Source organism: Anguilla anguilla, chromosome 4 (genome assembly GCF_013347855.1).
Source record: "Anguilla anguilla isolate fAngAng1 chromosome 4, fAngAng1.pri, whole genome shotgun sequence".
Classification (NCBI taxonomy): domain Eukaryota; kingdom Metazoa; phylum Chordata; class Actinopteri; order Anguilliformes; family Anguillidae; genus Anguilla; species Anguilla anguilla.
The window spans coordinates 51,199,308-51,213,502 of NC_049204.1; the positions used below are offsets into that span (position 1 = coordinate 51,199,308).

Sequence of the window (14,195 nt, forward strand, 5' to 3'; positions counted from 1 at the left end):
TGCGTGCGTTCGGCTGTGCATCCCATTGCTGACATCGTCTCTACTGATATAGCACTCACACTTGTCCAGTCAAGGTAACCTGGTTGGCAACCCATCAAACATAAGCAGTATTTTGAGTATATTCCTGTGAAGATGGTTGTTTTTAATCATAAATGCAGAAAAAGTGGTCTGGAGTGGACAGGCTGGAGTTGGCTAGACACCTAATAACAGATATATTATATTTTCTTCTCTATGGAAAGGAGGTACATATAGGCTTTGGACCCCACAGAAAATTTCCCTGCAACCAGGGAAACCCAGTGGGTCCTCTTCTTTGTTGGTTCTTATGGAATTCAAATTGTTCAATTCTGACATATGTGCTGATAAATTGAGACTTAGACATTGTCTGTGCATAGCACAGAGCTGTAGGACAACGATACTTTCTCACCTTTTTTCTCCCCAGTTTGGAATGGCCAATTGCTTTTCTCTCATTACCACTGGGCCACCCAAACCACCTGCAAACTGTTTCCTACAATACTGGCCACACAGTACTACAGGAGAGCTAGCACCATTCTGTGGTACATTAATTAACTGTTAGTCTGTGCCTGCTGGGGTATTTCTGGGAGAAGTAATGATAACCAGCGGAGCCCTGGCCAAGTCAAACATGCATTAGGGAATGATTGTGCGCTAGAACTCTCAGTCATTATTAGGTAATGACAGTGCTCAACCTTGTGGTGAATAGCAAGCCCATCCTGTGCTCACTGGGAGTGCCTTTATCGATGCAGTCTCTTTGGAGCCCAAGTACATTTTATTATGTAAAGGAAATGCTTGTTTTTTCATGATCATACTAATTCCTCAAACTGTCTTTGATAACAATGAAAATTAACAATTCTTCACTGCCTATTACAGGAGACGACTCAATCGATTTACGGCCATGTTCTTATCCCCTGCACAATTATCAAAGGGCTGAGCTCTTAGCCGAAGAAGTCATGCTAGGCAAACAGACTACTGTGCTCTATTGATTTCTGTACACACGCAAAATATTCAATTAAAAACAAGACCAGGTCAAAACCTAGTATATGGCTGGACCGGCCGACCAATGGTGTGACTTCATAACTCTGCCAACCAATCGTGTAACTTCATCACTCACTCAGTCATCCACTCAGTCACAGACATTTGCGTTTGTAGGGCTGGCCCCGCTGTTGCGGGGGCCAACAGCGGGGCCAGCCCTGTTGGCCCCCGCATGTTCTCCAATGTTCTCCAAAGTGTAGCCTTTAAGGCAATCAAACTGCTATTGAATTTGCACTAAATAGCATTCAAGGAATGCCCTCACTACAGCAGTTGACATGCTTGTATTTATCAATATAGTGATAAATTAATCAAATAATATTAACAACATTGTTAGAAATTGTTTATTTTTTAAAACCGTAAGTCCTTTGTTTCTCTTAATGTGTGTATATGAGAGGCATGATTACATTTGTCAAGAATTAATTACTGTACAAAATAAAGGCTTAAATAAAGAAATAGTCCAGTGAATTTCCTTTACAAAATATAATCGCATCTATCCCTTTTCACAAAAGACTAAAACTTATCAACAGTCCCAAATTGTATAGAAATTATTACTTTCCCAAAACCAAATATGATAGGCATTAGATCTGTTTGGATAAGTTGTTCCAGTATATCCTATGTTATAATGTTACATTGATGTGTGAAATGTGAAATGTGGCTTTTTAGTGAATGACCCCTGAGTCAAATAAATAAATTACTAAAATATAGCAATACTGCCCTCTGCTGGTCATTATATTGAACACATTTTATTTACGTTTCTTGATTTCAAATTATCGTTAAAACAATAAATGACTTGATCTGAACATTGGACAGTTTGATTTAAATTTCAAAATTATAAAGTTTTATCACTGCAATGAAAGCACTTCAATAACTAATTTATGTGACACAAAGTTGATTTTTGTTAATTTCATAAGAAAGTAATTATTAATTATTTGATGACGGTTCATATTTCTGACACATACAATGTTCAGTGACCATCATGAAAAATTCCATTCAATGAGGCAATTTATATATTAAATAGTTAAGTTATACACTGGGCGTGTTCAATTATTCAATATATACACTGTTGGATTATTGAAAATTTTTCTCTTTTTACTGCTATGCAGTTAGATTAGTTTTCATTCACTTTGAATTGTCGATTTGGCAACAAAATATGAATTGTGAAACATTTCAGGCTTCAGCAACTGTTTTAAATTTTCACCACTAGATGGTAGTGTTTTTAAACTGTGATTTGCTGTTGACCGACGGGATTCCATAGCGAAGCATAATCTCAAAAATGGGTATGTGCTTTGTGGATATTCAAAATACAACAGCTTTTTAAAATCTTTTTATTCGGAGCATCTAAAATTCACAACAATACAACTCCATATGATTTATGATTTAGATGTTGCACTTTTAGCTTAATTACCTTCTATTTGTCGAAACAAAGGTTTTTCCAAAACATTTTAATTAACCTGACCATTCACTAGTTGAAATCTTGGTTTTAACCCAGGGAAACACTGACTTTAAATAGCCAATCACAAATGATTCATCTTGCCAAGTAATATAGCCATTTGCAAATTTTAATCTTACCAATAATGTTCAGTAAAGACATTTTTGTTATTGCTATAAAGATTTATCTTTAATTCACTTCATTTCAGGGCGGGTCAGCCCTCTAACCCACAGTAAAAAAAAAAAAAAGAATAATATTGCAAGAATGAGGTTATTTGTTTGCAAATATGAACCTTTTTTATGAGAGACTGTTGTATTACACAAAGTTGCAAAGAACCAAAGATAAAATTACTGGCTGTCCTTGCATGACAAAGTGCTTCCTCAGTCCCATGAGACCTGCCCAGTGTTCTGGGAAATTAACCGCGCAGCAGCTGCATTGTCCCAAGACGTTGATGAAAGGCAAGCTTCTCCAAACTGCAGAGGTTTTGATTGCTAGCGCTTTCGCACAGGTTTTCTTCAACTGCCTTTACAAAAAAAAAAAAAAAAACGAAACAAAAGACCAAAAGACTACATCAAAAGACCTCTGGAAAGCTGTGATAGTACTTCTTTTTTTTTTTTTACATTATGGGCTGATACAGTATCAAAAAGAAGATTTAATGTAGGGTTCAAAGAATTTCATCAAGTACTATGTTTTGTCTAAAACGCGAGATTCATTAGGGTACATCCGTGCTACCCAAGGCAAGACCATCAGGGACTACTTAGTAACTCAGTCATAGCTCACATGTCTGTGGAACCATGGTAGATTTAAAATTGTGCTTGAAATCGAAATAGCAGAAAAATCTCCCTTAAATCAGTCAAATTGAAAGTGAACAGCTGCCCCTTTAGAGTTGGACATCTTTGACTTTCTCAGTTCTCACTCTAAGTCTGCTGGTTGACACAGGTGCAGATGTAAAACATCACAAAATACTTCATCATTATAGAAATATCAGATATTTTAAAATATTGAGCAAAAAATTATAGGCATGACAGCAAACTCAGCCTCAAAAGCACATGAGATTTGTGGAATTCTTAATGAATGATCCCATATTTGTTCAGAAATCACATAGAGACAAAAGACATTTTGTGGGTGGAAATGACAAAATACTGACTATTTTTGATGATCAACTGATATTACAATGAAAATTAAAATGGAACTGTGACATAGTAACATAAATGCAATATGGCAATTAAAAACACATCGATATAAAATACTCAGTTACCAAAACAAAGAGAAACACATGTAACAAAGATTGTTTAATGGCACACGCTGTACATTAGAGCTCTCAGACGTCTTGGTTTAATGACAACAAAAGTATGGAAATGTGCTGCTTTGCCTTACGTTGCAATTACAAATTGTATTTCACACCACGGTTCAGCTCAAGGCTTCATTAGTGTACTGGCAGATAATGCGGAGCACAAATAAACTCACACAATCCTGAATATAAAAGTTTCAGAGTTTAAAAAGTAATAGTCCTGTTTGTTGCCTTCCTTTAAGTATTGTTTCTGTGATGTCAAAATAAAAGACTGCACTTGACTCATTTTATGAATGACAGAGAATACTGTCACCTTCATTTTCCTCTATTTTTAAGTCTATTGCAAGCCCTCAGCAAAGTATTTTTGTGGAGATGCTTTGTGATAATACCAGTACCAAATTCCTCAATCCCATGAATCCCTGAAAACTTCTGTCATGTACCACTCCTGTGGTACTATGCGTGCATGTAGGTTGTACCTACTGTACCACAAACGGGTGAAATGTGTGTGTCTCGTTAAACCCACGGATTGCATTTTTTTTCACATCCAATGTTAGAGAAACATAGACTATATTAAACCCAGTGTAAAATCATTGGGTAATACCATTATAATGCACATCAAATGAACTGTACACACAATGTACTTAGCCCTCTAAGTTATAATAAAACCTAACTGTTTCCTGCTGTATAACTGGAATATCCATATAAAAGGTATTCATCTTCATCTTGAATTAAAAGTTCCATCTGCTTTCCGGTTACGCTTTCTTACAAAGAGGCAATTCTGCAGATACTCTTTAAATTTACTGTATAATGATGAGCAAGCTGCACAGTGCATAAACTTCTCTTGCAATAGAGTTCAAAGTAAGTGCTTGAAATATATCTACATAAAAGATAAAAGATTAATACTGCAGTTAAGGCAGATAGGAAGTCAGTACAGCATATATAAATAATAAAGTAATAAAACACTGGTGCCTATGCTGTAGCTCCACACAGTCGAGATGCAGCTGTAATCTCCTTGGTTTCCTCTGGTCTCCCAGAGACCACAAATGGCCACGTCTGCAAACAGAAGTTTAAGAGAACTGTTACAGTACTGGTGCAAGGGATGTAAACTGAGCATATCCTTATTTCATAAACAAAAGAGTCAACTGTTGTTTAACTATGCATTCATTGCCATCCTATTGCCCATCACTGGCATTATTCAATTTTCCAAGTTATTCCTGAAAAGCAAATTACTGCCACCAAACCTAGGAGAAATGAGGGACATAAAAAAACAAAAAACAAAAAACAAAAACAATTTCAGTAATACATATTATATATTTTCAAGGATACATTCATTAATCCGTTACAAAGGACACCATTGCACAAACATTGAATACAGTAGATTAAAAAAGCATATTTCCTACATGTGCCTATATATATGTACCTTGACTGTACATGCTTAGCTATAGGCTTATCAAAGGAAGTTACAATGTTACAAACATCAGGAAGATTTTAATCACTAATACCACCATGACATGCCAGTATTTTATTTTAAATATTGCCTTATCATGTCGTAAAAAGGAAAGAAAAAATAGGCAGAAGCACATGTATTTCATACCAAGTTCACAGGATGCACAAAACAGCTCTCGTATCTGTCTTCTTGAAGGAGCTGCCGGAGGTGCGAGATGTAGCTAGAGGCAAGTCGCAGCGTGTCCAATTTGGACAGTTTAGTGTCCGCCGGTACCCAGGGCAGACTAGTTTTCAGTCTCGAAAAAGCTTTGCTCAGCACTCTCATCCTCGCCCTCTCCCTGGCGTTAGCGGCGTTTCTCTGCGACTGCTTACAGTCCTTGTGTGCCTTATGGAGCTGGCTGCTGTTGGGTCCGGTCCTCGCGCGTTTTTTCTTAAGGTTGTTGTAATCTACGTCGTTAGCGGATTCGTCGTCGGAGTTCTCAGTAGAATTGCAAAGCATGTCAGCCATGGCATTCCGCTTGGGCTTTCCGTAGTCGAGGTCTTCTCGCTGGACAGCCAGATCTTGAATGTCTTCAGCATCACTTGCTGACCCTGTGGACATCGCAGTTACAACCTGCGGGGCTAAAATAACACGTGTAAGTGAAATTTCTTTAGGATGAGCAAATAGTTATTTCGTTAAGTAACGTGAAATACATGAGCTGGATATGTTTATTTTTGACGGTGAAACTAAAATTATTTACCATAAAAATTATGATAAGGGTCGCTTCAAATCCTACGCTGTATCATTTCATCGTTTTAAACGATGGTTTAATTTACCTCTTGTTCTGTGTGAGTGTGGTAGCTATCTTCCGAGGCAAACTTATCCGTGGAAAAACTCTCTGCAAATTTAACTGTTCAAGTTTTGGCAGGTGTTCAATTGTTTTTTTTTCTTCTTTTTTTTTTGGAGGGGGAGGGGGTCTCTTTCCCTCCCCATACAATTTAAAACGCGTTGCGATGCATCCCTTTTTGACATTGGAGGTTGGCCCTTCATCGGATTTGGGATATCATATCGTTACGTCATTCGGCATTGTTATTGCATTAATTAAATTCATTCCACATTAAGTATGAGTTTTACCTTTCGGTTGGACTCAAAAATTGTGTGCTCTGGGGAATGGTACTCTGCATCAGGTGATCAATATAAAAGCAGGAATCAGGAATACTCTCTTGAAATACCAGGCCTTGCACAGTATAATTAAGGTATCATTTTTATGGATTAGATTTGATCAGAAAACAAGTTTAATACTGTATGTTTATGCTGGTTTACCTATGAAATGCAATGTCCTCTCTTTGTGTATGTCACCTCCAAAATGAATTTCTTTCAGGATGATGTATTTAACGGGAAGTCTTTATTTGTGTTATTGTGTACCTCTGATATAATCCTAATCACGGAAAGGATGAGTTCCCGATGCTGTGTGGAAATGTAGGGATGAAAGAAACAAAGATTTATTTTCCAGGAAGGTTTGTATGCAATAGAACTGTCACAATATCCGATCAAACAGACCTAATCCTCCATACATTTCACAGAGATATAGGGTTTCTCCACATGTAGAACTTTTTTGCACAAGGTCTCTGTGCATTGGCTACAGCTGTCAGCAGTTCCCATTACATCTGTAGATCTGGCATGTATATTATAGAAGAGGTGGCAGGGTTGCCAGCTTCAGAAGTATTTTCTTGCCTAGCAAACTTGTCTTGCCAACAGACAGTGTAAATGGTGCTGTTTCCCACATGTGAACATCATTCCATTTTAAGCAGCGTTGGTGAATGCAGGACCACAGATTGATCGGTAAATGAAACTATCCTCTGGATTCTGTTAATATTTGATATTGCCTTAAACTGAGATATGTACCTCTTATTCCTTATGACACAGTTTGGCAGGGCTGGTGGTCTCCAAGATGAAAAGTTATAAGAAAGGAGAGTCATAGGAAATAGTTTGTGGGAACAAAGTAAAAATAATTTTGTGTCTCATGAAAAAGTTCCTTGCATTCTGCAACCATTTGTATGTCCCACAGACATAAAATTTGGGTTTTTACACCTTTAAAGGTAACATATACAGTTCATGTTGTCTGTAGCTCATATATGAACTGATATTCACAAACCTTCTCACAGACATTAATGAAAACATGCACAGATTGAATTACCTCAGTGTTCTTCACCATCACCATCTCTGTATTTCCATCTTTAGCATACTGAGATGTTTCATTTTCTGCTGTTTTTTTTCATATTTTATATCAGTTTTAGTGTATTGGTCTTGATTGGGCCAGACAGTTGCTGTGTGCAATGAAGGATATTACATATTTCCACAATGGTTGGTACAGGGCATCATCATCATCATGCTTGTGATTTAAAGCTGGAAAATATACTTCAAGTTACTCCAAAGTGGCATGTGCACTATTGCACATTTAGCTTCAAAATAAGCTAAAATAGGCTGCGGATTCAAAGAAGTACAACATTCAAAGTCATCATGTAGTGAAACGCAATGAGCTGAGTTGAAGTGCAAGGCCATTTCAATGTGACGTTCTGAGCTGCAGTTTTTTTGCCCATTGGATTCCATTCAATGTGATAAAATACTGTTTTTTGGGTTTTTTCTGACAGAAAAATGCTTTAACACAGTAATACCTTTACAATGACTTACTGTACTTTGGATGCATTGTTTACTTGCTATTCTCCAACCCCCCAGGTTTGGGGATGCACTATCTATGGTTTTGTCACAATTGATAGTTCACACTCTTAGGATAAAGGTTCAAGCTGTGCTGCTCAGGTAGGCCTCATACGCAGATGGATCCCCCATGGAATAGTGCGGCCAACTCCCCTTTTTAATATGTCTTGGCACCAGAAGAAAGTTCTCATATAACAGATGCCCTGGGGTGTTAAAACTGTGATTCTGCTTACTTTGTCCATCAGCCACTTTGGCTAGAGTGCACTTTGGCCCGAGAGAATAGAAGGGGAGAAAAGTTCAATCACGCAAATTAGTGGAGAGGGTTGGGGTAACCTGGTTCCAATGCATAATTGTTTTGATGATTGCTATTTTCCACATGCATACAGCTTTGTGTGAATTCATGTTCTGAGGGAAAGCATGAGTAACCATGAACAATAATAACTGCAGGGCAACTGTTTCATGAATTCCAAGACGATCACTAAAAAGTGATTTTTAAACGGTAGGTTTCTGTGGAATAATTAATATGTTCTTGATTTCTGGTTAAGAATCTTTTGGTTACAAGTATTAGTCAATTTCCCACTACATGTGGCTTGTAATACGTATTTCTAGTTTAAGTCTGTTTGTTTCACTTTCCAGAGAATTGCTATAAGACAGGTCTCTTCCAAGAAACTGAATATTCCCAGGTAATTTGATAGCCGTAAGTTGTCATTCCCTAGTAATCAGTATGAAATTGTAATTCCTTTTACAATGCTGCTTCTTGGCCAAATATTATCCACTAGCACAGCTGAGATCCACGCTGTATTGCAGTGTGAAGCCATGCCAACTGACTGGAAGAAGCCAAGAGGACAGTTCTGTAAGCATCATCTTCTCTTCTACCAGGGGAGAGGAAGTTGAATGTTTGTTGACCGATTGACAAATTTAAAATCCAAACTTACGGCACACTTGCAAAACCTGGGAAGAACTTGATCTCATGGAAGTACCCTCATTGTACATTGAAATCATTTTAATATTTTAGGTTAATTTGAATCCTATCCTTTAACATCCATTGCATGTGTTGGTGAACATGACCATGCTACCTTGCTAACATAATTAATACAAATGAATATTTGCTACCATAATTTGTCATAAATGTAATTTCTCAGGAGAAACTTTTCCAGTTGAATCCCAGTGGCTCTTGACCAATGTATTGTCAGACCGGGTTAGTTTACTATAGGAATGCCTCTGGCTTGTTTCACAGCTACAGTGAGGCGGGACATTGGAAATAGGACTCTTCATTGGGTTGTGGCCTACGGTGTTTTTTTTTTCAGTTCTGTTGGAGATTGACCTGGAGTGAGAGCACCAATTATCGATCAGGTTTGCGCAATAGATGGCAAAATGTAAACACACTTTCAACTGTATATAAAAATAGGCAAAATATTGGTAACACCAGTAACAGCGGTTATGTAAAAAGTGTCTTTGTTAGCCTCCAGAGAATGGTCGATAATACGGTAGGTGCTCTCACTCAACAGTTCCATGGGAAGGGATTCCACTTGGTAAATGGATAGGTAAACATCGGTTGTTTCTCTTATTGTCATGCCTTTAAGTTGATTTCCAGGTCACCAGCGAGGCCTTTTGTGCTGTTTCAGTTATCCTTGGCCGTATTGGTCATGGTTAATCACTCACGAGACACTGTGTGTGGCTTCTGCTTTGTGGGTGGTACAGACCGCCAGACTGTACAAAGTCATTGAAGTACCAGCAGCATAATCTGAGGACATCAAGGAAGTCAGCAGTCAGAGAATATATTTCCCATCTGAATCCCTTACCGGCTGTAATTAAAATGAGAAGCGGAGAATGAAGGCTTTGTGGATTTGGTCCCTGAACAGAGGTGGGTCGCTGTCGTCTCCTGCTGTGTGGCACCACTGACATCTAATGATGCTGTCCATTAAAGAATCCCCCAATGACCAGTGTAAGATTAATGTCCATCTCTAGCACTAAGTGAAATTGTTACAGGTGTATTTTATCCTCTGGAAAATTGCTTGTTCTTCTATGGGAAAAAAACCTGCCAATATTGTGCATGTGTGTGCATGCGTATGTTTGTGTGTACATGTAAGACTTGGTTTACTGTGTTCTTTGACTGTTGCATGTGCATACAGTCTACCACATGCAGGTGCTGAACAGGGGGAGTGCACTCCCTTGGTATTCACTGCAAATGGAGGAGCAGCGTTCCCACAGAGGGAAGGGGCAGCGCTGGGCGTCTTCTCACTCTCAGTGGTATTTCTCACATTTCTCCTCCTCTCATTCTGCAGGAATGCTCCACAGGCCAAGGCCACATTCCCATGCTTCCATTAATCCCACAGCTCTAAACCTTTTTCACATGAAAATCATCCCGGCATCAGCTGGACTTCAGTAACAAGGGGTCGTCCTTGAACCTGTCATCTGCCGCGGTGTTGAGTTCCAGCGCCGCTGCTGCTGCGCGATCTGGACGTCACGGCCCCTCTCGCCACGCCGGCCCGCGCCGGGGGTCCGGTTGTAATCGCAGTCGGACACGCCAAACCGCGGAAACGGACATGCTGAGTGGCACGCAGTGCTTGTATTCACTTGCTGTCGCTGGTAATCCTGTTACAAACCGCACCCATCTAGTTTTGATCCATTAGCATTGCGGCTACGTTTCTGTGCAAATCGATGCAGCGATTGATTGCTTCCATTTTCACATTATATTAAGCGTTTTTGGGCGTCCAGTCAAGAACACTCTGTCTTGATGGCGCATTACTGTATATGCCATTTGAAACAATGTGTCAGACTCTTCTTCCTTTTTAGCAGGAGAGAGGTTGAGCAAAAAGACTTAAAGTTTTCTGCTTTCTTTAAAAAAGAAGTGAATATTATATTCTCATTTGCTCTTGCAGATTTTTCTCATTTCCACTTCTATTACTGTAACTTGAAGGCCCAGAAGCAAAAAAAAACACTGTAATTTGTGGTAATTACAATATTCTGCTTTGTCTGTCAATACACATCTTAAGGAGTGCACTTTCTACCCTTAGTCTTCCATTCCGCTGTGTCTGAGCTGAGACAGGTGCAAAGCAATGACATCAGAAACAATCTGTGTTTTCCACGGCACTCGGTTTCCATGGACACCACAGCTTCACAGCTGTGGTGTAAAACAAATGGCGTGTAACTGCACCACAATGGCTGTTAGTTAAAACTAATGTGGACCATTAAGAAAACGGCTTTGCCTGCCTTTATACATGGGTTCCTCAGACAAAGATAACAATCACATCCTTGGTATATCATGAAGATCATAAATTAGCATATATCTATATGTGTTTATCACATATCTCGTGCAACAGATGGCTTGCACTAGTGGCAGACGGAGGAGTAGATGTAATCTATCATACTCCCACACCATTGAACTACATTGGTGCTGCAGTTTTTTTCAGCCTCAAAGAACCTAAGAAAATATAGTTTTAAAGAGCCGGGTTATGCTTGTGTTTCAGGAAGAAGAAAAAACATGCATTAAAAATGGTTTCCCACAACTGAGGGCACATCAGACAAACAAAACACACATTTGTGTTAAAGCCAGGGTCGTGGGACCTCGTATCAAATTCCAAAGTGTTCTTCAGTCATGGCCGGTTTGGAGCAGGGAAGGTCCTCATTAAAGAGCGTCTCGGCCAGGCCCTCATTACCCCATGACTCATGGACTGCTGGGACCCTGAACAGGTGGTCTCCTTGCCAGCCCCTTTCAGGAACACCCCCTTCTTCAGCACACACACACCCCCTCACGACGAGCCAAGACCAGCTCTGATTCACACACTTCCTTTTCACATATTCAGAGGAGCATGAATTCCTGCAGATGATTGTAAACTAAGGATTTCCAGTTCATTTAAGATGCTCACACAGTATATCATTTTGTAGTTTTTCCATACTGAATCTGGTTTCTCATCAGGTTAATTATGTTATGGTAACGGTTTTGGTTATGATTAATATGCATATTTTGATGGAGCTTGACTGTTTTGACAATTTTCAAATAGTTTTTGTAAAACAAAATGGAGCCAAGGCACTTGTGTACATACTCATTTATTCTTTCAGCAACTGAAGACAGCAGACAGGCTTTGAATCCGTGCAAAGATTGTCTCAGGGCTCAGGGGTGATTGCTCCCACAACACCAGGGCGATGATGGGCGGTTGGTGCAGCCAGTGACGTGCCTGTTTTGCTACTCTTTACCCAGGGGGAAATTGAGTGCCATGTCTTAGAGCAGATAGGCATGTAATACTGTGGTGCCTGTTCACATCTCACGCAGATGGGGCTCTTTCTTTCCCCAGTTCACATCATTTGCTTCAGAAGCCAGTGCTGAAAACCAGTTTTTCTGTAGGTCTTCTGCCAACAGTTTAATGCCGTGGGAATAATTGCACAACAGAGAGAGAACATCCAAATAAGAATTATAAGTATAAAATGTTTATTAACCCTAACCCTATCGCCCCCCCCCCCCCCCCCCCCCCCCCCCGCCACATACCCATGCACACACACACACACACACACACACACACACACACAAATTCCAAATTCCAATTCAGACACAAGTGGATCCTAATTTGAATTTGGCCAGAGAAGAGCAAAGAAATAACAGAACATCTGTAGCAACATGCTGTTTTTTTCATGCTTCTTCATTTCAAAAATATTTAGCATAAAAAATGACTTTCCAATCTTTGAACAGCTGACAAAACACATGCAGAAAACTCGCATTAACACAAGTTCAAATGACCTCAAAAATGTCTGTTTGTGAGCTCTGGTAGGAGCTTCAGTGTTTTAACAATGATGATTATACTGAACTCTCCACCTTCATAGCTTTGTTTCACATTCAAACGCAGGGCCAAATTCTGAGTTTGTTCTGCAGGTGCACAGCCTGATATTTTATACTCTCTAAGAGAATGCCTCTGCATGCACTGTGAAATTGCCATTAAGTCTGATCAACGAGCTTATTTTATCTAATGTCCTCTTCATGGGAATTTCATTTCTGTGTTTCCCAGTGTTTCAAATTAAGGGCCGAATAATGTGGACAGTGTAATAAATTAGAATTATGCTTGCTCTTCTCTCCAGTAGGAAAAGCATGAATTTACTCTGACAAAGCCGTAAAGGAATATAAAGCCCAAGCTGGAAGACAGTTGGAATTTACATGCTAATTTCCTAGTGCACACAGAAACCATTGAGTTCTTGTGGTTATAACTTTGTTTCTTTGGTGCTTCTCATAGCATTTGAGAAAATCATTGTATCTGCTTATGTGCTTATGTGTTCATAAATCAAAAAAATGTCCATATTCGCTTTAAACCATTTTAAGAGTTGGTCTTCTTTTCTCCCCCCAAACTCCAACTCCATTGCTTTCGATTACCAGCAGTGATTGTTACATCAGCATTAGAATGTTCAGTTAAGAATAGTCAAATCATATATTTGCAATTTTAAAGGGTTAAAATGCAGAATTTGCCATCCATGAAACTCCAAAGCTGAGATTAATTTTGTGTAGCTAAGTTCATGCTAACTATACATGGTCAGCTACAGCAATACAAATGTTGCGCAAAATAAAGGTAAGGCTTTTAAATAGTGTCTCTGCTTGAAAAGCATAGACTCAAATTTCAGAAGAGGTTAATCACTTGTTTTTATACAAACACAATGGAGTAATGCAGAATGGGATTGCTGGCTCTCTGAGTCCAAAGTCTTCCTTTATGAAGGGATGTGGACTCGTCTGGCTTTTATCAGTTTGTGATATGATTTGACTTAATTAAGACTTAGAAGCCAGAGACATTAAAACTGCTGCCCATATTTCTACTGTCTCTCATATTGCTCTGCTCTGAAGTAGATTCTATCATCACATGCAAAAGAATCCTTAAACAGAAGTATTGTATAATTCCTTGCTGTTATTTACGCAGTCAGCTTCAATGGGAACATGAAACACTCGTGGCAATTTCCATCAGTCTTGGGAAATCCCCAGTATTACTTACGTGTTTAACATTTGATTTTATTGATTTCTCATTACTTCACAAGCTACATGTTTCATAGCCATTTTTTATGTTGCAATGTAAAGTTTGCATGCGCAACATATTTGGCTACATTTCATTATAACCATTTCCCTGTGTTCCTTTGTTTTTCTATTTGATTTTACCTTTGCAAACTCAGTTCAGTGCAATCCAATGGAAAATTAATGAGAGGTTAATTTAAAGAGCTATCAAGCCGATATAGAGCGCTGCAATGGTGGAACAATTACCTAAACCCACTTTTGCACTTAAGTGCTGTATACATCATGAAACAGCTTACATCTAATG

General features: G+C 38.9%; 1 protein-coding gene across 1 annotated transcript; it reads right to left on the bottom strand.

Moving 5' to 3' along the window:
• Nucleotides 1-3,757: 3,757 nt before the first annotated feature.
• On the bottom strand, nucleotides 3,758-6,068 carry LOC118226335 (musculin). Its single transcript, XM_035415880.1, has 3 exons — nucleotides 6,030-6,068; nucleotides 5,362-5,834; nucleotides 3,758-4,820 (listed from the first exon to the last, which is right to left on the bottom strand). The coding sequence occupies exons 2-3, from the start codon at nucleotides 5,812-5,814 to the stop codon at nucleotides 4,737-4,739; spliced, it is 537 nt and encodes a 178-aa protein (XP_035271771.1). The 5' UTR covers nucleotides 5,815-5,834; nucleotides 6,030-6,068; the 3' UTR covers nucleotides 3,758-4,736.
• Between the last annotated feature and the right edge of the window lie 8,127 nt (nucleotides 6,069-14,195).

Excerpts from the sequence above, each read along its gene's own strand:
- LOC118226335 (XM_035415880.1), bottom strand. The coding sequence starts at position 5,814 with ATGTCCACAGGGTCAGCAAGTGATGCTGAAGACATTCAAGATCTGGCT. Across the intron at positions 4,821-5,361 it reads TTGTGCATCCTGTGAACTTG|ACGTGGCCATTTGTGGTCTC; the intron begins GTATGAAATACA and ends TTCTGTTTGCAG.